The 26,768-nt window shown below is 40.7% G+C and overlaps 3 protein-coding genes and 1 pseudogene across 11 annotated transcripts in view; 1 reads left to right on the top strand and 3 right to left on the bottom strand.

Moving 5' to 3' along the window:
* Gabpa (GA binding protein transcription factor subunit alpha) overlaps positions 1–10,208 on the bottom strand; it is a 29,279-nt gene extending 19,071 nt beyond the window's left edge. The window contains exons 1-4 of one of the 5 annotated variants that reach the window (XM_031364297.1): positions 10,097–10,208; positions 5,977–6,079; positions 3,823–3,967; positions 1,005–1,089 (exon numbers count right to left, since the gene is read on the bottom strand). In XM_031364297.1, the coding sequence (XP_031220157.1) occupies positions 1,005–1,089; positions 3,823–3,967; positions 5,977–6,053 (307 nt within the window). In that variant the 5' untranslated portion in view covers positions 6,054–6,079; positions 10,097–10,208. Of the gene's footprint in view, positions 1–1,004; positions 1,090–3,822; positions 3,968–5,976; positions 6,080–9,602; positions 9,800–10,096 lie in introns of those variants that run through there. The other 4 variants (XM_031364299.1, XM_031364300.1, XM_031364296.1 and 1 more) reach the window with 4 other exon arrangements.
* Atp5pf (ATP synthase peripheral stalk subunit F6) lies at positions 9,241–16,798 on the top strand. Of its 5 annotated transcripts, XM_031364307.1 has the most exons (5): positions 9,521–9,677; positions 10,137–10,178; positions 13,517–13,696; positions 16,124–16,248; positions 16,673–16,798. In XM_031364307.1, exons 3-5 carry the CDS (start codon positions 13,533–13,535, stop codon positions 16,708–16,710), a joined length of 327 nt encoding a protein of 108 aa, XP_031220167.1. In that variant the 5' UTR covers positions 9,521–9,677; positions 10,137–10,178; positions 13,517–13,532; the 3' UTR covers positions 16,711–16,798. The 5 variants fall into 5 exon arrangements, with proteins under 5 accessions (XP_031220163.1, XP_031220164.1, XP_031220167.1 ...); XM_031364305.1 differs by lacking the exon at positions 9,521–9,677 and having other exon boundaries at positions 10,103–10,311; XM_031364306.1 differs by lacking the exons at positions 9,521–9,677; positions 10,137–10,178 and adding an exon at positions 10,227–10,323.
* LOC116086083 lies at positions 16,529–18,619 on the bottom strand (annotated as a pseudogene).
* A 966-nt stretch (positions 18,620–19,585) lies between these two features.
* Positions 19,586–26,768, bottom strand: part of Jam2 (junctional adhesion molecule 2) — a 54,711-nt gene continuing 47,528 nt past the window's right edge. The window contains exons 8-10 of the mRNA XM_031364301.1: positions 26,444–26,459; positions 24,040–24,082; positions 19,586–22,663 (exon numbers count right to left, since the gene is read on the bottom strand). Coding sequence (XP_031220161.1) covers positions 22,631–22,663; positions 24,040–24,082; positions 26,444–26,459 — 92 coding nt within the window. The 3' untranslated portion in view covers positions 19,586–22,630. The remainder of the gene's footprint in view (positions 22,664–24,039; positions 24,083–26,443; positions 26,460–26,768) is intronic.

The following is a 26,768-nucleotide window of genomic DNA, read 5'->3' as shown; positions in this document are numbered from 1 at the left end:
GGATTATACCAAACTTTTTATTCCCCCTGCTTTTGCTTCTCAAGTGTAAGGATTACAAACAGCTGTGCTCAGCTCTGTCTGCTTTCTTCTCACTATTTGTGTGGGGTGTGTGTGTGTGTGTACACAGGTGGATGTGTGCACATGAACACCAGAGTTGATAAGGGACATCTTCTTCAGTCTTTCTCCACCTTATGTTTTGAGCCAGGCTGTTTCACTGGATCTGAACCTTACCAATTCATCTGATTGGACAGTCAACAAGCCCCAAAGATTTTCCTTTCTCTGCTCCCCAAGGCTGGAGTTTTAGGTAAGCACCATTGTGTCCATCTTTTTACATGGTGCTGGGCATCTGAACTCAGGTCTTCAAGCTCACTCAATAAACAGTTAACAGACTGAGCCACCTCCTCAGCCCCTTTGTCTTCCCATCCTAAAACTAGGCTGACTTTGTTCAATTACATTCAAATCAATAAACCCTAAAGACACTCAAGCCCTCTGTTATTAGAAACTGTACTTCCTATGAAGAGGAAAGAAAGATGAAGTGAGTGATTTATTACTACAGTCTTGAATGGAGATGTAGTTATGCAAAAACTTAAAGCTATTTCATAAATCAGAATTACATTTAGAAATTATGCCCTAAGAACAGTGGTATATAACTGCAGTAAGATACAATATTTATTAAAAATGTAATAAACTGTTCAGGACAGGAGTGGTGGTGAAGGTGATAAAAATACCGTGAAATTCTCACAGAATAAAAATATTTGAAAAAATAACTCTTTGTGGTGACTCTCCTCCTTTCCTGCTGTTTAGTACACACCACTCCCTGACTTGAACGCCGTGTCCTATACTTCCAGCTTCACCCTAACAGACAGAACTACTAAGCAAAAGCATGAGTATAAGATCACACAAGTTATCTGGACACTCATCTTAAATACCTTCACCAGACAAATTTTAAAAAACAGAATAACATGAGCTAAACTTTTCAATACCTGTCAATGAAGGTAACTTACCTTGGTAAGAAATTACCTGTACACTAAGCTGTACAGTCCCATCTGTTTTCACTCCTTGATCAAACAAGCTTCGGTCTGGATCCAGCTTAACATAGGTAAGCAAAATTATTTTAGCTCAGTCATTAACTAAGTTACTGTCTATGGTTTAGACAGTATAATATCACGGTATAAATCACTGTACCATTTCCGAACATACTAATTAAAATTTTAAGAATGCATTTAATTATCAAAGTTGTCATACATTTATATGCTAAAACTAACAATCGTTTCACCATTGAGAGCATAATGGAGGACAGCAACACCCTAGCCAATCACTTCTAGTTTCCTCTACTGAGGACTACAGTACATGTGAGGCCTCCCATGTCCCAAGCACACCTTTTGCAGCCATTCCCTGCCACTGAAAGACTATCTGAAGTGGCAGCTTTCTATGGGAGCTCTGCAATCTCTGCTGGGACCTTAAATAAAACAATTAGGCATTTCTTCCTTCTATAAATGCATTTAAAGTACAAGATAATGCAATGTTTATCATAATAAGAAAGGATGTTAATTATTGGCTAACAATTTATCTAAGTTTGCTAACATACTCGTGCCATATCTCCCTTGTAACTGATGTCCCTTATTAAAACTTAGGATTAACTAACTCTAAAGACTGTTTTCAAAGGGAACCCAACTAAAGGCTACATAGGCCTGACTCCCAGATCTACTGCAGTGAGAACCACAGCCTTGGAACTCTGGTGCTCTTTCCCTTCAGATCTCCTTCTAGTCGGTGCATTTTCTACTATGGCTTACTAATGGAATAAAAATAATTGTGACTTCTGACACCTGATCACTAGCTTGGAACAGGCTTCTATCATATGTAGCCTATGTCTAGATGTCTGCATATATACTGTTGAACATGCAAGTCTCCTATCACTCTCATTACTGAAAATTCAGTCACAGTATAATCCCAATTTCAATTACTTACAATGTCTTATACATAAAACCTATAGTGTTAAGTGGACTTCATATTTAACTTGAGCAGGAACAAAACAAACTGTCTAACACCTTGCATTGACTACATGTGGAGGTTTCTACTACTTAATGTAAATCTTTTCCTGACACTTAAATATTCTCTTAACCTCAAGATTTTCTTGAGTTTAGAAGATATATTAGCTTTATCCCCTAGAAGCTATCTTGAAAAGTGAGCTCTCAGGTCCTACATACAGCACACTATGACAAGCACAGGGCTCCAGCATGTAATATATTCTTCAAAGTACAACTCAGTAATTGTTGGAAGAGCTTTCAAGTTGGCATTTATCTGACAATACAAAAGTATTCCCAGAAGTGGCTGGCACTCTGATGTCAAATGCATGCTTGCACTGACATGAGTAACACAAGTTACTGTGCTTTGTTCAGGTGAGCAGAGGTGCCAGAGGGATATGAAGTGCCCGCAGACCCAATGACAGCTCTCAAGTTAATTTACACATACTTCCATTTATTGAGAAACTATGATAGAATAAGTACTTTGTAGGCCTTCTTTCATTATGGCTAGGCCAGGTATGCTATCTATCACAGAAGAATATTACTAAAACAATGGTAATTTTAAAAGGTTGAAACAATGAAATGGGATCATTTGGAAGAGTTCTGTAAGAACTTAACTCTGTGTTCTGTCCTCTAGATAGAGTTCACTTTTCATGACTACTTTCAATTCTGAATTTATGTAGTAAATATTCTGGTTTTAAAAGATTTGTTTTTTACTGCCTGGAAAAACATGACTAAGGATCTTTATAAATATACCATTGCCTACACATGTAGCAGGTAAGCAGTAAGTAGGAACAATTTCTTGATGTGAAACTCTTGGTCAATTTCCACTTCTAATAAGATGCTAAGTACCAACTGCTTTCAAAAGGCCATGTTATCTTTCACTACTAAGAAGAAAACTTAACATGTTGTTTTTGGTACATACAATCATAGTCCTTAATTTTTTGAGCGTACTATCCAATCACAATTAACATTTACTAGATATTTATTGAGAAAGATTATAATATGGTAAATGACAACTAATGCATAAATTCTATTAACATATTTTAATTTATAATAGAATCTTGTAAAATAGTAACAGTAGAGGATCTAAATTTCTAAAATTACAAGTCAAAGCTTCCTAATATATTGAAAAACTGTTATCAAAAGACAGGCAGGATTATAGACAGTAAATAAAGCAAACCAAAAAATTCAAAACCTGACAAAATACATTCATATGTTAATGTGAGAAAGGTATTCACATGCTAGTATTTGCTAGCTTAAGATAAATTATGGCAAACTACTTCAGCAATCTTACTCCTCAGCAATCTTACTCCTCAGACGTAGTATTTCCTGGGAAAAGTGTAGAGCAAGTCTGTGAGGATGCTTTAAATGTATCATAATACTACAACGGGAGATCCTAATGCAGTTAATGCCAAGAAAAAGCAGCAACTAGTATTTAAATTTTACTACCAATAAAATATAAAGGAAATAAAAACAATTTAGTCAAGGGATCTCACTTTAAAGGTTAAGGAAACTCACATTAAGGAAAGTTCAGTCAGAACAAACTTCTTTCCTCTCCAGGGTCAATGTGCTTCCCACTACTCCATTTTTAAATTCATTTCCATTTTAATTTGATTTAGTACTCAAGAATGTAAAAAGGAATGAGTGATTTATTATTCATTCATTCCAATTTTATTACTCAACCTTTTAAATTTTAGATACAAGAAATTTGTTGAAAGAATTTTCATTTCTAAATGCTCAAATTTTATATCATAGATCAAGTCTATTTATAGCTATCTATAGAGATGAGCCTTACCTGAATATCTTGCAGGCAAATTTCATGAGCATCCAAAGAACACTGCAGTCTTGGTTCTAGTAGTTTCTTTAAATTGCCTATTGGTTCATTGATGTCAATGGCCTGGCTTACACATTCAGCTGGGGTATAGGTCTGTTCCACAATGCTAAATGTTAATGGAGATAAATGTTATTAATTATATGTCACCCTAACACTTTGCTCAAGACAAAATCAATAGCAAAAGCACACATGATCTTTGAGACTCTTTTCTTTCCTGACTACATTCTGAACTCATTTCTTCTTTGATGCTGTGTTAGACTCAACTAGCTCTCTCAATATGAACACTAAATCTCATAGCTAACTTGAAACTTAAAGCACTCTTGAAAACATGATTAATTTTGCATACAAATGTATGTGCCAGCACATAAATAAATACTAGAGATACACTACTTAAGGGGAAATGTCTGCCTTTATATTATAGCCCAAGTTATTTTCAAGAATTTAAGCCCAGAAACATGGCAATATATTGTGTCCTTATAAACCTGTACAATTTGTTGGGATGGTGGCACAAGTCTATAATTATAGCATTTGGGAAGTAGACACAGGAGGATGATGAGTTCAAAATCACCCACCATCCTCAGTTCCACAGAAAAACATAAACCAGCCTGGGCTACATGAGCCCCCATATCAAAACCAATACCAAACTAAACCAGAGTTTTATATATATCACTTCTACTAATCAATTGAGAAGATGCAATAATATAAATCAAATACTTCCAATTTAATTTAAATTCTAACCAATCATTATAATTAGCCTTACTTGGAATTATTCTTAGAAAATTATATTGCCTCTTAAAACTTACTTAGAGCTCTTGTAGACTGTTATTTCACAATTCAAATAGGTTTGAAGCCTTGATAAGTAATTGTACATATTTTTTTGTAAATGCTTATAGGAGGGCAAGGAAGAGACTGAAAAAGTAGTATTTAAGGAATTAAGTTTCACAGCATATTTACTTTAAATATGACTTAAACCTCTCTAAAGTTATCCAAAATATATATTAAAAATAAGTGTAACATGGGGACTCAGTAGTTTGGCGCCTTGGGGACAGGAGCTGGTTTCAGGTGGCTCAAATCCACCTGAAGGGTGATCGCTGCTGGCACCTGAACTCACCTGTATACAGTCACATCCATACACAGAATTAAAACTAAAACTAAATCTCCTAATAAAATAAAACATGAGTGCATGTCTAGGGAGATGGCTGAGTAGATGAGCCCTTGCTGTCCATGTTGAGGCCCAGAGTTCAGATGCTCAGAACCCAAAGAAAGCCAGGTATGATAGCACGCATCTCACCAGTATTCCTTCAGTGAGACGGAAGACAAGGCAGGAAAATCCCCAGAAGCCCACAGGCCAGATGGATGGGCCTATGCAGCAGCAAACACAAGAGATCCTGTCTAAATAGGATGGATGATGAGGACCAAAACCTGAGGCTGACCTCTGACCTCTGCATGCATGTTTTGGCATGCAGGTACACACACTTAACACATACAAGCAAGCATATAAGTGCACGAGTGTACATACATATAAATATATCATTTTATATTTACATATTTTCCAAGTATGATATACTTATGAAATTTAGTAAACATATAGTCATATTTTTTCTTAAATCGTTTAAAGTTTATAAAACAAGCCCACTAATGATATTACTTTAAAATAATGATATACTTGGTTAATGTAAAGAAATTTTTTTTTTTACTAAGTGAGGACTTTTGTCATGCTTTTGGCTATCAGCACAACAGCCTATCCTTTTTAGTTATCCTCTATGGTTATTCATAAATAACTATTGCTAAGTAAGTTCAGGTTCAATTAAACTGTCTTTGAAATAAATGTCACCAGCACTTAAACTGGGAAAAAAAAAAAAAGAGTATGCTTAGATAGGGTGGGTACAGACTTCTATAACCATGGGATCTGGCTCAACTAAGCTTAATGTTGCCTGTATTTCAGAAATGCTTCCCTCTCTGAGCTAGGAAATCAGAGGAGGACAAAAAAAAACAAACTACAATACATTAATCCTCTAAACTGTGAGGTCAAGTTAAAACAAACACATTGGCCTGCTCCTTGACCGAAACCTGGTATACTGGTAATATTAAAATGATCAATTCAGAAATATCCACCTTTCTTCTGTGCACTCAGGTTTCTCAGTCCCATCGATCTCAATTTCTATCAGTTCTTCTGCTTCTCTCTTAGTCATGGTTGAAGTATTTCAAAAGGTCAGTCCTGGAAGAGTTAAATGTTAAAAGAGATTTTTTAAAAAAAAAAAAACATCACATACAAGAACAAAAATGATATGCAAGACACCAAAACTGAATTAAATCAGAGGGAAAAGAGGTACTCTATATATGTAAAAGCTCACATGCAGCATTTATAGGCCAGCTTTTGTTTAAAGTGGCATCTGTTAGCCTGATACAGTGACTTCATTACTCAATGTATTAGAACTTGTTAGTGTTGCAGGATATTTGATTGTACTGTAAGTCCAAGATTGTGTTATTTCTTGGGGGTGGGAGGGGAGTGAGCCTGTATCTAGTTGTAGTGTGGTTCAGCCCTCAGCTTCAATCCCTGTCTGGAATACAGACATGCCCTCAATACACACCTTTAATCCCAAACAGTGAAGGTAAAGTTGTTAGTTGGTAGAGGGATGCACCCATGTTTGTAAGTGATGTCCTGTAGAGTGGCAGACAAAGTGATGAATCAGAAAGATTTGACAGAATACATGCCCAACTCTCATGAAAAGAGAGAGGAAAGGGAAGCTACTTGAGAGTAGTGCATAGAGTAAAAAGAACAGAGAGGAGACAGGGGTTTTTTTGTCTGTTTGTTTTTTTCAAGACAGGGTTTCTCTGTATAGCCCTGCTGTCCTGGAACTCACTCTGTAGACCAGGCTGGCCTCGAAATCAGAAATCTGCCTGCCTCTGCCTCCCAAGTGCTGGGATTAAAGGTGTGTGCCACTGTCCCTCAAGAGGAGACAGTTTTACAAAGACAGTTATCCAGGTTGAAGAGATAACAAGATAGACATAGGTAAAGACAGTACAGGCTGGAGAATAAAAAGGAGCCAGAAGATTGCTAGAGTTACTTTGAGGCTAAGCAGGGAATTCAGGAGAGGCTGAGAGAGAAACCAGACGGAATCAGTTAGCATGGAGAGGAGTTTGGAGTCAGAACAGCTGAGTGAACCAGCCGTAAGTCTCAGGGGCTGAAAAGATTCTAGGCCTAGGTAAGATTATACAGAGGCTAGAAGCTTCTGAGGCTAGGCCTAGGTTAGCAGATGGAGGCAGTAAGCCTTGGAGACAACAATTACCTCAGGGGAATTACATGTTGGCCTCGTCTAAATCAGTAAGCCAATTCAAGTCATTACAAAAGCAAATGAAAGATATATCAACTATATAAAAGCAACTTGGATACAAACCTGAAGCTTAACATGGAGATAGATTACAACTGTTTAGCTAAAAATCTGATTTGATTACATAAAGATTAAAATTCTTGTTAACACACAAGTGACAAAACAGAATGGGTATCTACAGCACCTGAAAGTGACAAGGGACTAATAAGCAGAATAGATCAAATCTTCAGTTAATGATAAAAAGAGAAAAAAAATTAAGACAAACTATCCAAGTTGTGTCTCACATGTAAAGAACAAACCCCTAATCTGTTTAAAAGTTAAAAAGCGCCCTGACACTACTAAAGATACTTTGCTATGCTTGCAAATGGGAGCCTAGCACAACTGTCTCCTGAGAGCCTTCATCCTAGCAGCTGATGGAAACAGATGCAGAGACCAACAGCCAAACATCAGGGAGAGCTCAGGGAGTCTTATGGAAGAGCTGGGGATAGGAATGAGGGGGTTGGAGGGGTCAAGGACACCACAAGAAGACCTCCAGAGTCATCTAACCTGGACCCATGGGGGATGAACAACCAACCAGAGAGCATGCAGGGGCTGGACCTAGGCCACCTACACATTTGCAGCAGATGTGGAGCTTGGTCTTCATGTGGGACCCGTAACAATTGGAGTGGAGGCTGTCTCTGAGTCAGCTGCCTCTTCCCGGAGCTGGACTACCAAGTTGGGCCTCAGTGGGAAAGGACAGGCTTAGGCCTATTGTGACTGGATGTCCTAGGGTGGATCCTGAAGTGGGGCTTCCCCTTTGAAGAAGTAATGGGGTGAGGGAAGGGCAGGGAGGGGACAATTGGAATATAATGTGACTGAATTCATTAACTGTTTAAAAAGTTAAAAACTGAGCTGGAAGGCGGTAGTCCATGCCTTTAATCCCAGCACTTGAGAGGCAGTGGCAGGTGCATCTGAGTTCAAGGATAGCCTAGTCTACAGAGTGAGTTCCAGGACGGCCAAACACAGGTAAACCCTGTCTGAAATCCCCCTCACTCCCCCCAAACCCCCTTATGGTGAAGGGCATATGAGTTCTCAAATCTACCATTTGTCTTTTCAGTCATGTAGGTTTGTTGTACAGTTGCCAGAGACTCAGGTTAATCCAGTACTTGGCTTCCCCGGGCTCCTCAAACTTACTATCTCACTTAGTACTTACTTAACTGATTCTGACATGACAATGTATCCCCAAGTTATGCTTCTGTACTTGTAAGAAAGATACAATGGGCTTAAATCCAGTTGGTATCCAGGTATTCATACAAATATGAAAGAAAAAAAAGTGCTAACAAGGTGGCCAGTGTCTAGTAGAGCTGGGTATCTAAGAGTGTGACAACCAATGGTGGAGCTGTATAAATATTTTGCTTTTGCCAGCAATCAAGCCTATCATTAGCTCAATCTACCTGTTTTTAAAAATTGAGGAAGGACCTATTTTTCTAGGCACAGTAGTGCTCACCTTTAATGCCGGCACTCAGTAAATAGAGGCAGATAGACCTCCAAACTCTAGGCCGGTCTAGTCTACATAGCAAGTTCAAGGTCAGCCAGGCTAGAATGTGACACCCAACACAAACTTACAGACACACACACACCCCCACTTATAAGGTGCGCATGCGCACTTGTGGAGGTCAGAGAGCAGTCAGTCCTGTCCTCCTCCCACCTGGATTCCAGGGGCTGAGCAGTCAGGCTTGGCAACAAGTGCCTTTACCTGTCGAACCATCTCACTGGCTACCTAAGTATTTAGTTTCAAATGACTGTTTTTATCCTCTTGAAACGGTGCGGTGGCACCATTCTCTATGCTGTTGACCCTAAAGGTGGAATCCCCTAAACTCCATCGTTGTGCTCACTGCACTATACCAACCACAGGGGGTTGGGGAGGGGAGTCGCCAAAGAGCATAACTTTCACTGACATCTTCGGGGAATAAACACAAAGTCATCCTATACATCAGAATGACTGCACCGATGCGACTCTAAGACAGTTCCAGAAGGGCGACTGGATTTGGAGTGCGGGGATGGCTGAGTCTGATGACAGACAGGTCTGGCATCTTCCGGAGAGACCTGGGAGCGCCCGGACTCTGCGTACGGCCAGCGCGCGGAGCCTGGACCGCGCCCGGCCGGGCGACTGACTCCGCCGCGTCCCGCAGCGCGGCCCCGGCCACGCCGCTCCCCGCGCCCCTCCCCTCGGCTCCCCGCACAGCCTCTCCCGCCCCTCCCCACCCGGCTCCCTCAAGTCTCCACGAACGGAAATGGGAGTCACAGCGCCGGGGACCAGCGGAAACAAAACACAGAGGCGGCCGCGGGGGGGCCGCGGCGGGGGGAAAGCCCCGGAACCAGGCCGGCCGCGCGGGCCCGCGCTCCCCGCCAGCCCGCGGCCGCACTCACCAGCTCCGGAATCCGTCCCGTGTCCCTCGCCCGCGCTGCAGAGCCGGCTGGGAACGGCGGCGGCGCGGGCTCCAGGTACAGCGCCTCTCGGGGTAAGCCGCGCCGCTCCCGCGAGTAGCAGTGTGAGGTCCCGGGGCCCTTCCCGCGGAATCGGCGCTAAGGAACCCCAGCCCCTCTCCCGCCTCCCAGGCACCCCTGGGTCTGGAACTACAACTCCCAGCAGGCTGAGCGACACGAACGCCCGTGACAACGGGGGCTCACGAGGCACAAACGCCCCCAAGCCGCTTTGTTTTACGCGCTCGTTTTACCCCACACTACATCCACCTCCCAACCCCCAAGGATCCGGACGCTGACTCCGAAGGGAGCTTGAACTAGGGGGACAAGCCAAAGTACGCATGCGTACAGGGCAGTGTTTCCAAGAGGAGAAAAAAACGAGTGAAGTTAAGTGTAGGAAAGATGGCGGAGTCTTAGCTGAGGGACCCGGAAGCACTTACCCTCCACTTCCTCCTCCTGTTTGGCTTCTGTCTCACCTAGAGGCGTCCGGTCGCAGACTCTCTCCGAGGCGCTTCCTGTCCGGTGAGCGTCGAACGACTGAAGCCGTGGCCCATAGTGCATTGCGATGGCGGGTAGGCGTGTGTAGGCGGAGCCAGGGCCGGAAGTAGAACGGTGGCGGCGGCGGTGACTCTGGCAGCTCGGGACTCAGTGCAAGGTGACTGAGAGGGTAACTAGGCTAGCTTGGCCTCTTGGGACTGCGATTCTGGGTTTCTTCACGAGGAAAGGGCTGCCCATCACCTTTGCCCTAGTAGTAGAGCGCAGCCCTGTGTCCTTGGCACCTTCATGGCCTGGCCTGGGGTCACAGGTGACCTCGGCCCTGCTGTGTATTAGAGTTTGCCTTACGCCCAGTAAATAAGACCGTTAGTACTCTTTTGAGAGCAGAACAGGCCAACACGAAAGGCGAGAAAAGCGGTGTGGTGTGCCTGCAGCCCGCCTGGGGCAACCCAAGGTCACAGCACGCCAGAGAAGCTTGTGAATTATGCAGGAGCCGATCGTGCCTCCTAAGACCGAAAAGGGCAATGGCGATATCCTAAAAGTTTCTATCCAACCTAGAAACTATGCTGCTAAAACAGCTTTGTCGGTTGACTTTATGATCAACTGGTCAGTCAACCACTATAAATAGGAGGGCCATGCTCCTTCCCAAGGCTACACCTCTGGGTTTGAACTTTGATTTTTTCCCCCCCTCGTGCTTTCCCCAATGTTTTTAATATCAGACCCCTAAACAAGCAGCTGGCTAGGACAGGATATTAATTCGGTGCAGAATTTGTCACATGGTGTTTTACACTTAAGATGACATTTGTCTTCTGTGTGATAGTGAACAGATCACATTTCTCTATTTAATTTGGGAAAAATGAAAGACAGAAAAGAAAAAGCAACAAGTAGTTTCGGTAAGAGAGTATGTGTACATTGTTTGGACAATTGAGTAGGATTTAGGAGGCGAATATACGTGTATGTTTGGGTTCAGGAAATACGATAAATTAGAAATGCGAATTGGAAATCATTGTTTTGACGATGCATTATTGAAAGTGAAAATGTATTTTGCCTGTCTTGTTGAAGAAATGACTGTCTTTGCAGTTAGATTGGGAGCAGGTTGACTGCAGAATGTTAGGTAAACAAAAACCTTTAGACATAATTTTTTAGTCATCTATAAGCAAGGCTGAAAGAACACCTTCCCCTAACACTTTAGAGAGTATTTCCTAAATGGGCAATATGGAAGTATTTTTTGCAGTATTTTTAGGGCTAAAGAAGTATTGCTACCTTACTGACATGTCTTAAGTGTGTTCCTAGATTTCCAGAATGAATTGGGTGATGTTTTCTTATTATAAAGTCTTGTTTATTTTCCTGTAGCTCTTTCACCTGTATAATTCTCTGGTAAATTGTGAATGACACATTGATTTCTTCAAATGTTTTGTTTTTATTGTGAACAGTGAATGAAAACTCAGTTCTTGATTTATTTTTTCAGCAGTTACTAAATGTTATTCCAGGTTTGTTGAAGTTGGTTCTATTGACACTGTAGATTAGATAACTCTTCGAAAGGAGAATAGGGAGGATTGCTATTTCTCATGTTGTAGGGAGTATAGCAGTGTGCCTAACGTCTACCCACTATAGGCCACCTTCATTTAATGTATTCAAGTCAGCCAAAATTATCTTCAGACAACAAATGTGCTCTTGGAGAGACAATTACACACTTTCTCCCTTCACATATATTTAATAGCCATTATGCCAGTCAGCTGGCATATAGTTAATGATTCTTGAACTATTAGTGGTACCACTCAAACCCCTCTATGCATTTCTGTCAATCTGTCTGCCCATCCATCCGTCTATCCATCTATGTATCTATGTATGCTTATTTGGGTGTGCATATATATGTGAACACTTCTACATGTGTTTCTCTGATGGCCAGGGTCAACCTCCGCTGTTAATCTTCAGGCTCTATGCACATTACTTTTTGAGACACGGTCAGTCAGTATCCAGGATCTTGCCAAAAAGACTAGGTAGCCAGTGAGCTCCAAAGATTTGCCTTTGTCTGCCTTCCCAGTGCTGGCATCGTAAGCACAATGCCAATCCTGGCTTTAAAATCAAAACAGAACAAGATCCTAGGTTCTGGGAATCAAACAATACTCCTCCACCACCTACCACTTTTGAAATTGTTGAGATTACTAAATTCAAGACAAATTACTCTGTCATTAACATAAAGATTTTTAAATTCTTGTCCAAACTTTCTTATTAATATGAACTAAGAGCAATATGCTTACTACCATGCTTCTCACTCACCTTAGTAGTGAGTCAACAGGCAGATAGATACTTGGTGAGAGTGTGGGAAGCGTGTTGGCATAACAGGATTTCCTCGGGGGTTGAGTGGCCCTTTATCACTGACATTCTGAGAAGCTTTGAGTGTGAGACAGGAAGCCCTGTAGCACAGTGGATATTATAAATGTGCGGTGGGAGAGGGGCTCAATTTATTTCCAGGGTCCACTTACTGTCTCATGAGAAATCTTCTGAAGCTCTTCTTGCAGTGTGGCTCTTCTATTGCTATTTCACTAGGGTTTGGTGAGCCCTTTCATCTAAGCTTCAGTCTCTGTATCTCTTCCTTTTGGACCTCCTGATTTTGATCTTTAAATTCCTATTTTACTCACGTCTCAACAAGAATTATCCTCTCCTTTAATGTGTTTTGAGCTAGAAAATTATGTTTTAGCTTCAAGGGTATGAGGGGTAGAGAGGCTTTAAGCTCTATGTTTAAACTTTTGACTTAGACCCTCAGTAAACTCTTTCTCTGATGAGCTTGTATCATTTAATCTCCGTTACTGCAGGGCTCACTTGGCCTTGTAGCCTTTTTTCTTTGCTGTTTCTTTTGGAAGTTGATTGGTTACAGTGCTAAGTGGCTAGGATCCTGAGTTAGCAGGCAAGCTGTTTTCCTTCCTGTGAGCCTGAGTGGAAACTTCCAGCCTCTCAGTCCTGGCTCAGACAACTGTCTTGACTCTCTGTGTCCCTCTGAGAGGTCATGGAAGCTGGCACAGTGTAGGCAGTTTGTCTTTGCCTGCTGATGACAAGCAGTGTTCTTAAACAGCCTCACCTCACTCTTTCCTCAGGTCCGAGAATAAGATCATGGGAGAAAAAAGCACTACCCCATAGTATGTGTTTTCTCTTTGCTTTTAACTCTAGTAGAACTCTCAGCTATTCCTAGGTCCCAGAACCTATTGGTAGAAGGAAAGGCCTTGTAATGGAAGGGTTACATGACTGGCCAGACCTAGTTCTGGTGTAATTTAGTGCTGTAACCTAATTCATAGAATTCGATTCTCAGCACATGATATATTTAAGGTGTTCCATGAAAAGCACATTAACTTTTGATGCTTCTCTAGTACCAGAGACTCAACCATGATTCTTCAGAGGATCTTCAGGCTCTCCTCTGTCCTTCGGTCAGCCGTCTCTGTGCATTTGAGGAGGAACATTGGTGTGACGGCTGTGGCATTTAATAAGGATCTTGATCCTATACAGAAACTCTTCGTGGACAAGATAAGAGAGTACAAATCAAGGCGACAGTAAGTAGGTAGATGGCGAAGCACATTTTGAATATAAATGTTCAGAGCATGTGAATTTCAAGATGTAAGTCGTAACTGTGTCTTCTTTATAAGTACTCTAGGGGACAATTCCAGTAAGTCTTGTCATTTGAAGTATAGGCACAATTATGTCATTACAATGAAATAAGTCACATAAGTACATGGGATCTTGAAATCATTTCGTAGCTGTTTAAGAAAATTAAGTATCTTAAACATTGATTACTTTAACATCATAAAATTAAAAATGATTGGGCAAGGCATACAATCAGTATTTCACCCCATTTTCAGCTTTCTGTGATGTGATTTGAAGGCTGTGTGTAAACAGCTTTTTTCTCTAAGACTGTTTCCATGGTGACCTATTAAAACAAGTGATGTAAAGTAAAACTTGGGAAAACAAGATTGCAAACTACATATTTGAGATGAATGTCCAATATATCTATCATTTATCCCTAAATCTTAGGAAAATAATACACTTCAGTTTATAATTCTTTTGTTTGATCATCTGTCATTTACAAAGAACATGATGATTAATTGATATGGGCCCTATTCTTTTTCAAAATGCAGATTCTTAAAATCGGATAGAAGTAGAAAGCTTACACACAAATTAATATAAGGTGATTTGTGAGGTGCAGGGTGAGTGAGTGGAGGGTTGAAAGGAGTAAACACTGGAGACAATGTGAAAGGCTTTTTAGAAGTTCATGTTAGGGCCTTGAAGGCAGTGCTTGAGTCATTCTGCCCCTTTGAGTGTCTCTTGGGCAGCTATAAATCATCTCCCCAGTGTAAGACTAGACAGGTAAATGGGAGTAGAAGGGTTATATCTTTTAGGGTAGAAAAATGATGTCCAGCAAGGTATCAAAGCTAGAAAGAACAAAATTTGTTTGGAGGACTCCACACTTTTGATCCCAGAGGTATAAGATACAGGAGGGGTCTGCACAGTTTTAAGTATTAACTTTCTAGATGATGAAGTTGAGTTACAAGGTTGTGTCAACCTGACACAAGTCAGAGAGGAGGTAGCCTCAGTTGAGAAAATGTGTCTGTAAGCAAGGACTATGGGCAAGCTTGGGGGGCATTTTCTAAATCGGTACTTGATATAGAAGGGCCCAGACCATTGAGGGGGACACCCCTGGGCTGGAAGTGATGTGGTCTGTTGGAAAGCAGTCTGAGGCAGCCTTGTGGAGCAAGACAGTAGCAGCACTGCCCTTCCATGCCCTCTTCATCAGCTCCTGCCTTCAGGGTCCTTCCTGCCTGAGTCCCTGTTTCCACTCTCTGATGATGAACAGTATAGAGAAGCTTAAAGCAATCTTCCCCACACTGCTGGGCTCATGGGATTTCATCATAACAGTAGTAACCCTAACTAAGACAAATGTCAGAGGTTGAACCCACCTTGATTGAAGCATCAGTGCTGGATAATTATTTTGGAACTCTCTAAAGATAGCTAACCAGGCAGTCATTAAAAGTCTTGAGGACCTGGAAGATAGTTCAGTTGGTAAAGAGGAGCCAGAGTTTAGATCCCCAGTACCATTGTAAAAATACAGATGCAGAAGCCACAGCAGCATTTGCCTAATCTGATGATTGATTATTCCTGAGGCCTTTCTGGGTAGCCAATTCAGCCAGTTCATGGGCTCAAGTTCAGTAGGAAACAATGTCTCTGAAAGTGAAGTAGAGAGATAGAAAGAGATAAAGTCACTAGATAGCCTCATCGATCTCTAGTGTTCACGCATGTATACAATACATAGCTTCAGAAACCATGTGTTCGAAATAACTAACTTGTTATCTCATATTTAATGTGTATGTTTTGCCTCTGTGTGTGTGTGTGCAGGTCAACATGCCACATGTATGCATAGTGGCTATGAAGGTCAGAAAAGTGTTAGGTTCTCCTGGAAGTGGTGTTAATGGACAGTTGTGAGCACACTTTGTGGGTAATCAGAGCAGAACCTGAGTCCAGTGCAAGCGCACTAAGTGTTCTGAGTCCTGGAGCCATCTCCAGCCCCTTATCATTTATTGCTTAGCAGCCCCCAGGCTTAACATTCCAGGCCTCCAGTGGGTTTTGGTGGGGACTTTGGGTTTTTTCTTTTCTTTTTAAATCTGGACTGCAGCATTTTCCATACACTGCAACTCATATCCTGAGAAGCATCTGATAAGTGTCTTTGATGCTAACAAGCCTTGAGGGTTAGAGATTTGTTTGAAGTTACCTCATCTCTGAAACCTTGTTCTAAAATAATTTGAATTGAGATGCAAATAAAATAGTCATTTTCTAACCTTTTCTTTTCTCCTACATGTGTATCTTATTAAGACTTGATGATAAAGAGTAGTTTTAGGGTTTTTTTGTTTGTTTGTTTGTTTGGTTGGTTGGTAGGTTTCATTTTATCTAGTGCATAAGTTAGTTTTCTTTCTTCATTTATACACTAGGACATCTGGAGGACCTGTTGATATTGGCCCAGAATATCAGCAAGATCTGGACAGAGAGATTTATAAGCTTAGACAAATGTATGGTAAAGGAGAGATGGATAAGTTTCCTACCTTCAAATTTGAAGGTAAGTCTTGTCACACGAAATTTGGGGGATTATTGTAGGTGGAGAATATGTTCTGTTTTTCTCTAGAGCTAGGACCTTGCTCCTGTTAACGAGCATGCTCCGGCACTCACCCTTAAGAGGTTTGGGGGTGTTTGGAAGTTAAATGGCAATTACATGTGAAGGTCCTACAGCATGAAAAGCACCGGGACCACTGTTCATGAATGATAGGCTCTTTCCCACTTGACCGGTCTAGTCATGCAGCACATGTATGTACAGATTAATATTGAGCCCCACTCACAGAGGGTGATGAAAGTTTATCAACTCTTTTTTTTTCTCTGCACATGCTTAAAAACGGGTGTTTTTAAAAAATCTTAAACCTAATAAATTTCAGCATGGTACTTGTTATTGCAGTATGACTAAATCTAAAATGTTTCCCTCTTTTTAGATCCCAAATTTGAAGTCATCGACAAACCCCAGTCCTGAGGAACATATAAAATCCTTGTGGTAATTTGTTATGAATTAGTTGTACAACTAATCTAAAAAATTCAAATAAACATTCATTTCACAGTTACCAAATGTCCTTTAAATTCTTTGGTGATAGGCAGTGTGTGCCTAGCAGTGCTTTGTCTCTGTTGTTTCTAAATCCTTCGTTATGGTAGAATGAACCAGCTAGAGGTGTTGGGTAAATTAGATGAATTTGTCTTCTCCGTAACTTGACTCTTCCCAGTGTGCAGTGCTGCCCTCTTTAATAGTGGAGATCATCGCTGAAGGGAGTGTGTGCTGGGAAAGAAGGATGTATTTATCTTCTTGAAAGAGTGGTTTTTACATCCTTTGTCATGGCTTTCTTAGGAAATCAGTAACTCATTATGTACAGGAATGTCTCTGTGTCTTAACCGCTGTCAGCTTAAACTGGTACTCCTCATTTTTGCCTGTGGGATATATACAGATGTAGGGATTCAGGAAGATGGCAGCTTGGAACTAAAGGCCCTGAAAATGTACTATATAAAACGATCTTTTGCCCAGATGTAAAAGAACCAACAGTTATTTCCTGGGGATATGGTAAAGTAGGAGCTTTTACATCAAGGTTCAGCAAGTTCAGGTGACTCTCAAGGATGTTAGACTTCTAAAGGGAAAATATCCGTGTTTATTAAACCTTTAGCTACCTTGGGGGCAAAATGGAGAATAAGAATCTTCATACATGTGAGGTCTCTAACCAAGATATTCTCAGTCTGTTTGTTGTTGTCGTTTTTGTTTGGTATTTTGGTTTTTTTTTTTTTTAATATTCGAAGCTGTTTAATAAGGTTGTAAGTAATTTAGAACACCAGTTTGTAAGGATACATCCCATTCGTCAGGGAGAACTGAGATCACAGGTAGCCCTGGAGCTGGGGAACAGCTTTAATCTTTGGCAAAATCTTCGAGTTACACTTTTCTGATCAGCCTTTCAGTGCTCTGTAATCTCGTCGTATTTCTCCTTCTCTGTGTCGTATTTCTCCTTCTCTGTGTCGAAGATCTCGCCCTCCTGATGCCTGGGCTTGCACAGCTGCTGCATCTTGAAGTAAGCGTCAGTCAGGTGTTTGGGGATTTTAACCTCACTGATAGCAACTTTTGTAGAAGTGGCGATAACAAACTTCTGGTGTGTTCTGCGCAGAGGAACTCTGTTGATGGCAAGAGGTCCAGTCACAAGTAGCAAGCCACTGCCCAGCTGCTTCAGGAAAACCACTCTCTTGCCCCTGTGGCGCCCTGTGAGGATGATCAGGACAGTCCCAGGAGTGATGCTGGAGCGCAGCCTTCTCACGTGCTGGCTGAAGGGCTTTTTGCCGTGGCTCAGCAGCTTCTGAGGCACATCTTCAGTAGGATAATACCTAGGTGTTTTCCAAAGCTTCACCACCTGGGTGCCACTGTTCTTGTCCCCACCAACTGTTTTCCTGACAGTAAGTAGCAAGGACCTTCTCCTTTTGCTTCTTCTTTTCAACCTTGGTCTTGGCAGCTGAGTATTTCCTTTTGTATAAGGCCTTTCTGGAATACATAGCAGATCGGGAGTATTTGCCAATTCCTCGAACCAGGACAGGGTTTCGGCTGCAATGGGGCTTCCCCTTCCTGGGCTTTTTAACCTTAGGGTTACCCTTTTTGGCTGCACCAGCAGCCTGGGGACCAGAGGCAGCAACATCACTGCCAGCCTTCTTGGCTTCTCCGCCTTTTCACCCGCCATCTTACAAGACGGGAAAGAGCCTCAGTCTGTTTTTTATGTCTCTTCCTCATTTCCTCTCATCAGTAATACAGCTATACACATTTAAGCCTTTATGGACTGCAGGAGTGGGAGACTAGAAGCCTCAGGGTAACACTGTCTTCAAGTAACAAAGGGGTATTCATACCCAGTTCAGTCATCGTGTCACCAAGCAGCAGAGCAGTCTTGTTAACGCTGTTACATAAGCCAATCTTCATGAATACAACTTACTTCTTTGCTGTATATTCTCCTGAAATCTAGAAAGATACATTTTGGATCTTCAGTTACTTCAGTTGACTCAATGGTTGGAATTCAATTCAATGAATACTTTTTGGAAGGAAGAGTCAGTTTAAAAATGAATAAATTAAGATAGTATCATGTTCCTGTAATCAAAGCAATTGGGACTTGAAGACAGGAGGATTCCAAGTCAGCCCAGGTTATATATTGAGACCCTGAGACCCTATTTCAAAACAACAGAAATTGAGTAGCAGTAGTTAAATATTATGAGGACATGTTCAATTTTTGTATATCTTTAAGAACATGCGTAGGTACCACGTTAAAGTAGAAAATTGATCATTAAAAAGATACTAAAAAGTACCTTTAGTCTTCAATGGGGCCTTTGCCAGCACACTGCTCATTATTTTGAAGGCAGTTTTTTTAGAAGGTAAAAAGGCATAGTATGTTTTTTTTGTTTGTTTTTATTTCTTCAAATTCGAGGAAGTAAAATATAACCAACCAATGATAGTCCACCCTAAATTTCTTTACCAGATATTACAGCTAAAATGTTCCAAATATGAACTGAACAAGACACAAGAGATGAAAAATATTTAAGAATTGTATGGATAAGGCTGGAGAGATGTCTCCATGGTTAGGAATCTGTGTTCTTCTAGAGGACTTGAGTTTGATTTGCAGCACTTACATGGCAGCTTACAACCATCTGGAACTCCATTTCCGGGGGTCTCTTTTCCTCTCCTGATATCCAGGGGCACCAGGCATGCATGTACTGCAAATACATGTAGGTAAACCACCCATACATAAAAAATGAATTGTGTGGACGTGGACAATTAATTGCTAAAAGGGAAAATAGTTTTTGTCCATCCTTAGTTCATATAGTAATTCATAGAACATAAACTGAGTTGTATCAGAATACAATGTTTTATTAATATTCTAAGTAGATGCTTATATTGAATCATTCTTTGTGCTTCACAGGTATTCAGCATTTTCAGATACTATTAAATACCTTAAGGTTTATGAAGACTTGTACAACATTGGTCTTTTCTCAGGGTTTCAGCTTGGTAGAGATGTCAGACATATACATACCTACCTATACTGTAACACAGAAATCAATAAATATCACAAAATAATCAAATGCCATCAGAATTCAGAGACAGAACTTATAGCTGGAAAATGGGAGAAGGCTGTCCCACAGAGGGTTGAATTTGACTTGTCTGTCAGGAGTAAATAGGATTTCCATAGCTTGTAATGAGGACTAATGTCCAAGAGAAGTATTACAAATGTATCCAAAAGGCCAGAATAAATTGTAAAGGCAAGCAGTTTGTCATAGTTTGCTGAATAATATGGCAACAAACGAAAATGGGTTCTGGGTTGGTTGTGTACAAAATTCTGTTGCATCTTTTTGTTTTTAAATGCTAAAGTTTGATAAAGCTAAGTTTGGGACCAGGTGGGTGAGGGTGAGTGAAGAAGAAGTGTGAGGTGGATCAGGTGGATGTGTTCATACAGACCCCAACAGCTCCAGTAACAGCACTGGAAACCCGAGCAGTGCTCCTCTTCATAATGTCTTGGAAGAGGAATGAGATTTTTTAATCCCAACTTCTGCCATACACAAAACATCCATTAAGTAGTTGACCCTTTTTGTTTTCTGACTTTAGAAGTTGGTAGGTATCCAAGCTGAGAGACAAGTGAGACTTTGATTTTAATCTGTAGAGCTGCCTCACAGCTGCAGGTGCAAGGGAGGGAGGAGTTTCCTGGGTTTTACTGAACAATAGGTGAGTGACTTCCCCCTGTTGAATGGGACTAAAAGTTGAGCTGTGCATTGCTATTTTTGTATCGTGAACTTTAGTCAAACAAAATGAGTTACAGAATGAAGGAAGTTCTTTGTAAAGTTGTATTGAAAAATAAACATCCAGACTTAGCTAAGTTAACCCCTATCCCAGCAAAAAGAAGTTTACTCTAGTTACAACAGCGACAATACTAAAACAAAACTTACTCTCATAGTTTCTAGACCCTTATTACACTCTGACTGGAAAAAAAACCATGTTCTAGAAACTACAATTAGAATTTGACCCAATGTTAGAGTTCAAGTCTCAGAAAACAGCAGATGGGCAAGTCTTCATGGCAGTGACTCCCAGGTAGACTTAATAACTAGGATAGTGTGCAGTTAGGTCCTTTGTGTAAAAGAAAGCATTCTTGATACAGTGGTTTCTGCGTAGCTGTATATGTAGTTTAGTGTTTGGCACAGACTTTGTTAGATGTTTACACTGCATAAAATGAACCTTTAGGCTTCAGTGTCTTAAAAGGAAGCTTTTCATCTATTAGTGAAGGTAAGGCACTACGTAGTTGTCCTCTCACGATGTGGATTTGTCATTGAAGTTGATGCAGTCGACCTTATGATGCTATGTGGGCCTGAAGAGGCATCCTTGAGAGTTGTATGTCTGCTTGGCACTGCAGAAAGATAACATTCCTCCTACCAAAGCAAATCTCACAGTCACAGCATACGCAACGTTTACCCTGATTTCTTTGTCGTTTGACAAAGGAGCGAGGAGCTTGGTTCTGTGGGAAAATCCCATCTATGTCACCGACACACTGGTACTCTACATTGAGTGGTTGTAACAAGAACCGTGTGGGTTGAATTATGTAGTGTCTTGTTCTTTGTAGCTTGCTGCCTCAATAAGTGAATCTGACCTTGAGGGCTGAGCCATTTTACACACGTCAGCCTTTTGGGAATGTGTGTACTGATTAGGAAGGATTCAAGGCCACAAAGTTAAAGGGGAGCAGTATGGCAGTGGGCATCAACCCCGTGACCAGATCACTACCAGATATTCACTAACCACTTACCCCATCTGCTTATCCTGAGAAGCTGCCTTGCCTTTTAGGTTGAAAGCCAACTTGACCATGTTCAAAGCTGATAAAGGGAGTAAATGACCTTTCATGCTTATTTACCCAGAACTAGACATCCTCAGTTGCAATTTTTTTTTTTTAAATATGGGTAAACCAGTCCCCAACAGGACTGGTTGAGCCCTGTGAATTTCATATTCTGACACTAGCTGGTTGATGGCCTTTGTGGATAACCAGTTCAGAGACATTAGACCCATCTCATTCCAACCATGGTTTCTCCTGTGACTTAGCTAGATCAGGAGTTCATCTACCTTTTACTTATGGGGCAAATGATTCTTTCCCCTGGGCCCCTATTCCATCATAAGCAGATTATCTTCACCAGGGAGAAACTAACCCAGTTCAGAATTGCTTTTAGAGACAGATAAAAGGTCACCACTCAAGCACAGAAAGGCGTTTGTGGAGTTGTGTAGGTTCTAGTAGTGCATTCTGATGTCCAGGTCACTGAGCTTCTCAGAAGCCTCTAAGGAAATGGCAATAGCAGCTGCCTTCTTGTTGCTTTTGGTTCTGAGAAGTGAAAGAAAATATAAAGTGCAAACCCTTAGATGTAAGACCCAGCCCTGCGATTCCCTTATGGAGATACAGAGATATAGGACAGTGGAACCCAGATTATTTAGAGGTAAGAAGAGGATTCTGGTCAGAACTTTTCCAACAGTTTCCATTCGTTAGAGCATGTCTTGAACACATAAGCCATTCTTGCACAGAGAGAGCACATAAGAGTGTATCCTTGCCTCTTGGATTAGCTTTACAGTCAGTATAATAGTCAACTCCAAAAATGACATTCATTTGCATTTCAAAAGCTCAGAATATTACCAGACATTTCACTTTAGGCCAGTCAGACACAAGATGGCAGATTGTATTTTATAGTGATGACAACATTTTGCTTAAAATATTTCTTGTGAGTTAGAGATCATAAAAATTATGATGAATTCCCACTTTCATTTCTTCATCCATCTCTTTGCAAATGTAAGACAAAGTAGAATTTTATAATATTGTAATAACTTGTGTGACAACTGTGGTTTGGTGCTTCTCAAAAATGGAATTCTTTTAAATTATAAAGGATTTTGTGTGCTTGAAATCCTAGAAAAAAAAGAAAAAATAAGTTTAAAGATAACATGCTATCTGATGTTTAAATATATTCATGTAAATCTGATGGATATCGAACTGAGATTCTTCAAGTTAGAGTCAGTATATATCTAACTAAATCTAATTTTATGGACAGTTAAGTAAATGCTAGAAGGCAAGAAACATGAACTTTGCTGAGAATAAAGAACTTGGATTAAAGTTAGGGCCAGGGGAATTTGGCTTGTTTGGAGCTAGTGCAGTACTGCTTCTCACTGATAGTATGTGCTCAGAGCCACACAGCAGTGGGTCCCAATACTGAGCTGGGGAAGCCTACTGCAGAGTGAAGCTGACCTAGAGACCTGTGTGCAGCTGACAGCAACTGAGAGGAAAAAGGAAACATTTATTTTCCTTTTAATTCAGAGACAAAGTCCCTTTTATTGTTTGATAGAATTATTTTTATTCCAAACTTTAAGGCTTTCTCTGTAAATTGTAGATTAGATGTGATATCTGTCCCCTAATCAAAGAGGGTGCTCAGCGTAGTCAACTACAGAATGCAGTAACTTTAATCATAGATCCTAAAGTAAGTAATTTTTAAAATAACTTCTAGGGCAGGAGGTTAAAGAGCAGTAAGTGGGTGTGAAATACTAGTGTGTATAAAAATCACTTAAATATTTAAAGCACTAACACCCGAGGTCTGCTCTAAGACGTCTGAGAATGCCTTCCTTAAAGAACTAAGGAGTTCTGGCAGTCATCCTCCCTCAGGAAAGGGTTTAAGCCTATGAGAAAGGGTTTAAGCCTATGAGAATGTTGGATGTCCCACTTCTATTAAATTACCAGAAAGTACCAGCTGGTCCAAATGATGTTTCCCAAGTAATCTTAACTAGATGGTAATTTCCTTTTAAGGGTGTTAAGATGCTCTTTTTCAGCAGTAATGGATGATATTTTATATCCCTAACATTTGCAAGTGCTTGGAATAACCAAAGGCAAATTCTATAACCAGAGCATACTGGGAGCCATCTACTGGTCAGATTGGTCTCTACCTTTGCCGGGGTTTTAGTCTATGAAGCCCGTGACAAAATGTCCCTCCATTTCCTCATCTAGCAAGAATGGCTGAGAACATCAGACTCTGTCACATTGAGGAAGTAGGTTTAGAGCCTAACACCCTCAAACAGAAATGATATGATAAAAAATCACATCTGCAAATGTCACACATCCTCATGTGTCAACCCAGATAGAAAGGAGGCGAACATTTACCTAGATCTTTTAATATGCGAGTAGCAGACACCAGTCTAAAGTATAATAAATGAGGTCACAATATCCACATACTTGCTTCACTTCCCTGCCACAGTCCCTAAATACCTGTTCAATAGCCATGCTTCAATAGTACTCACATTTTCGCTCATTGTAGTGGCTTTAGATGCAGGACTACCCTTCCTGTATGTAGAACATAAAGACAGTATTTACTACATTATCCTTTTCAATCCTGGTACCCGTCCTCATTCCACAGGACTATCTTAGCCAGGCAGGAATGAAAACCAGAAGCCCAAACTAGATTCCTGTCATTTATAGACTGTATCCAGGGAAGACATACAACAAAGTACAGGTTTGTGTCAAACCCTGAGCAACAAAATAGAGCTTAAGGCTAACACGTTAATTTTATTTTTTGTGGAATATATACTCAAGAGACTTATTTTCAACCTAATATATTAACATAAAATATTTTGAAAGTTTGGATTATTATCACCTGAAATTTCATTTGTCCATGGAAAGTTTTGTGTGTTGAATGGGTTTTTAGTAGAAGCTTAATGAATTTGAAAAGTATACGTATCATGAATTGACATAAGGTGTATGCTGTAAATTACTCCGTCCTGGATTATAAAGATTCCTGCCTGATTTGACAAAGGCTGAAATTAAGAGAGTGTAAATCTCCTCACTGTTTATTTAAGATCTTATGTCACCCTCAATCACTTTGCATCTTAGTAAAAAACTGAAGTGCTCTCAGTTGCCTGGGGCTGGGGTGGGATTGGGTAGTGGCTACATATCCAGGCTGCTGGGCCTTGCCTCTACTAATCCTGATCTTAGACTTGTCCTGTATTTGTACTAGGATATCATGAGATCCAGACACCAAGGTTGAGGTAGGCATTTGGGAATAGGAAGTCAGTGACAGCAGAAGTCTTCAGAGGGTATAAGAAAAGCCATGGCAGCCAAAGAAGGAGGAGTGTGAAAAGGAGATCTGCCACATCCCATGTGGAAAGGGAGCTCAGTCACAGATCCAGTGCAACAAAACTGGGACTTAGGTGACCTTATCCATGTCTCGTGCACGACTGCAACATTTTTATCATCAGTTAAGGGTTAGAGATGTCTCAGTGGTGTAAAGCACTTGATCTTGAAGAGAATTAGAGTTCAGTGCCATTGCCCATGTAGTGGCTTACAACTATCTGTAATTCCAACTCTTAGAGGTCTGACACCCTCTTCTAGTCTTCTTGGATACTGTATGCACTTGGTACACAGACATACATTCAAGCAAAACACTCAGACACTTAAATAAATTCCCCAAACTCTAGATTCATATGTATACTATCAATGACTATTTCTACTGAAGAGTCTAATAAGCTTATCAAATACTGAAAGTTTCAGTGCTCCACACCTCTCTGGTCCTCCTCTCCAAGACCTTGCACTCAAAGCCATGCCATCTGCAATATTCCACATTCAGTAAACAGAGTGTATGTCCTTGTAACTCTGAGCCACCTCCATGTTACTCTTTTCCTAGTAGCCTGAATCTAGATCAGTTAGTTGCTGAAAATAAATCCACTATGCTATAACTCCACCATGTTAGCATACAGTGTGTGCCATGTTTGTCTTGGCTCTCTTACTGTCATTTTCTAATTAGTGTAACTGCTTTCACCTTTTCCCCCTTAAAGTTTATTCTTAACAGAGAAACCAAGGTGGGTGTTAAAGAATTAAAAAGCTTAAAGCTGCTTACAGCCCTTCCTGGACTTCTGTGTTACTCAGAACCAGAGCCAAATGCCTCAAAATCCTCAGAACTGCTGGGCAACATCTCTATATAGTCTGCATCCCTTACCCCTCCCCCCCACTCCCCAGTACTACTATGGGTTCCCTGCCTCTCTTTCCCATACAGCTCTAGGCACGATGCTCATCTTCATATCTTATGAAGATATGCTGGGCATCCTGACCTTCAGCTGTTTCATTTTTCTCTCTCCCTTCTACAAGAACACCATTGTGGATATCTGCTTGGCTGGCTTCCTCCCTCAGTCTTTAGCAAACATTACCTATGTCCTTTCTTGACCCTCTATTTAAAATGGCGGTCTCCATTCCCCCTCCTTGTATTCTCTGCTTTCTTACTTGCTCTGTTCTCTGCCGTTCTTGTCACACTCTGGAGTGCTGCACAGTGTACAGGTTTAGTCATTCTCTCCTTAGTTAGGGGACTGGAAGCTAATCTAGTGTCTGTGCCTAGAGCAGTGTAGAGCGTGAAACTGATTACATTTCAGTTAAGTGTGACAATTACTAAGTGAAAGCTTATTTGAAAACTTACTTTCGTTGGTGATACATAGAAATGTATTTTTAAAGTTGTACTATGGAAATGGCCACACAGTTAAGAGACTATATGTATGTCTCCTCTTGCCATTTACAAGTAGGTTCCAGGACAGAGGTAGGATGTTTTTTTGATGAAGCTGATTAAACTCTCACAGGTTTACTCTACACAAATAAACTACTTTTGCCATTAAACAGATGATTAAAAACTAGAAGACAGGAAGAAGTATAAAGAATACTTACTGGAAGGAAGTTTCTTCTGCAAAAGAACAGGTATATGTCATTAATGCAAGAACTCGTATGCAGCTTTACTTACAAGGGCTGCGGTTGAGTTTCTTCTGAGTCTAACCTGTAACATTTGTACCTTCTAGATGAAAGTTTTTCTGTAAAAGGTCATACATACAGCACATGTTTGGGCTTTGAGAGCTCAAGGATAAAATCAAGGATGCTTTGGAGTTAGTTATATAACCAGGAAGAGAACAAGCTTTCAAAAATGCCATTAAAATGGCTGAGAAGCACCTAAAGAAATGTTCAACATCCTTAGTCATCAGGGAAATGCAAATCAAAA

Source organism: Mastomys coucha, unplaced genomic scaffold, assembly GCF_008632895.1.
Source record: "Mastomys coucha isolate ucsf_1 unplaced genomic scaffold, UCSF_Mcou_1 pScaffold12, whole genome shotgun sequence".
Taxonomy (NCBI): domain Eukaryota; kingdom Metazoa; phylum Chordata; class Mammalia; order Rodentia; family Muridae; genus Mastomys; species Mastomys coucha.
This window is presented reverse-complemented; position numbering and strand designations above follow the sequence as displayed.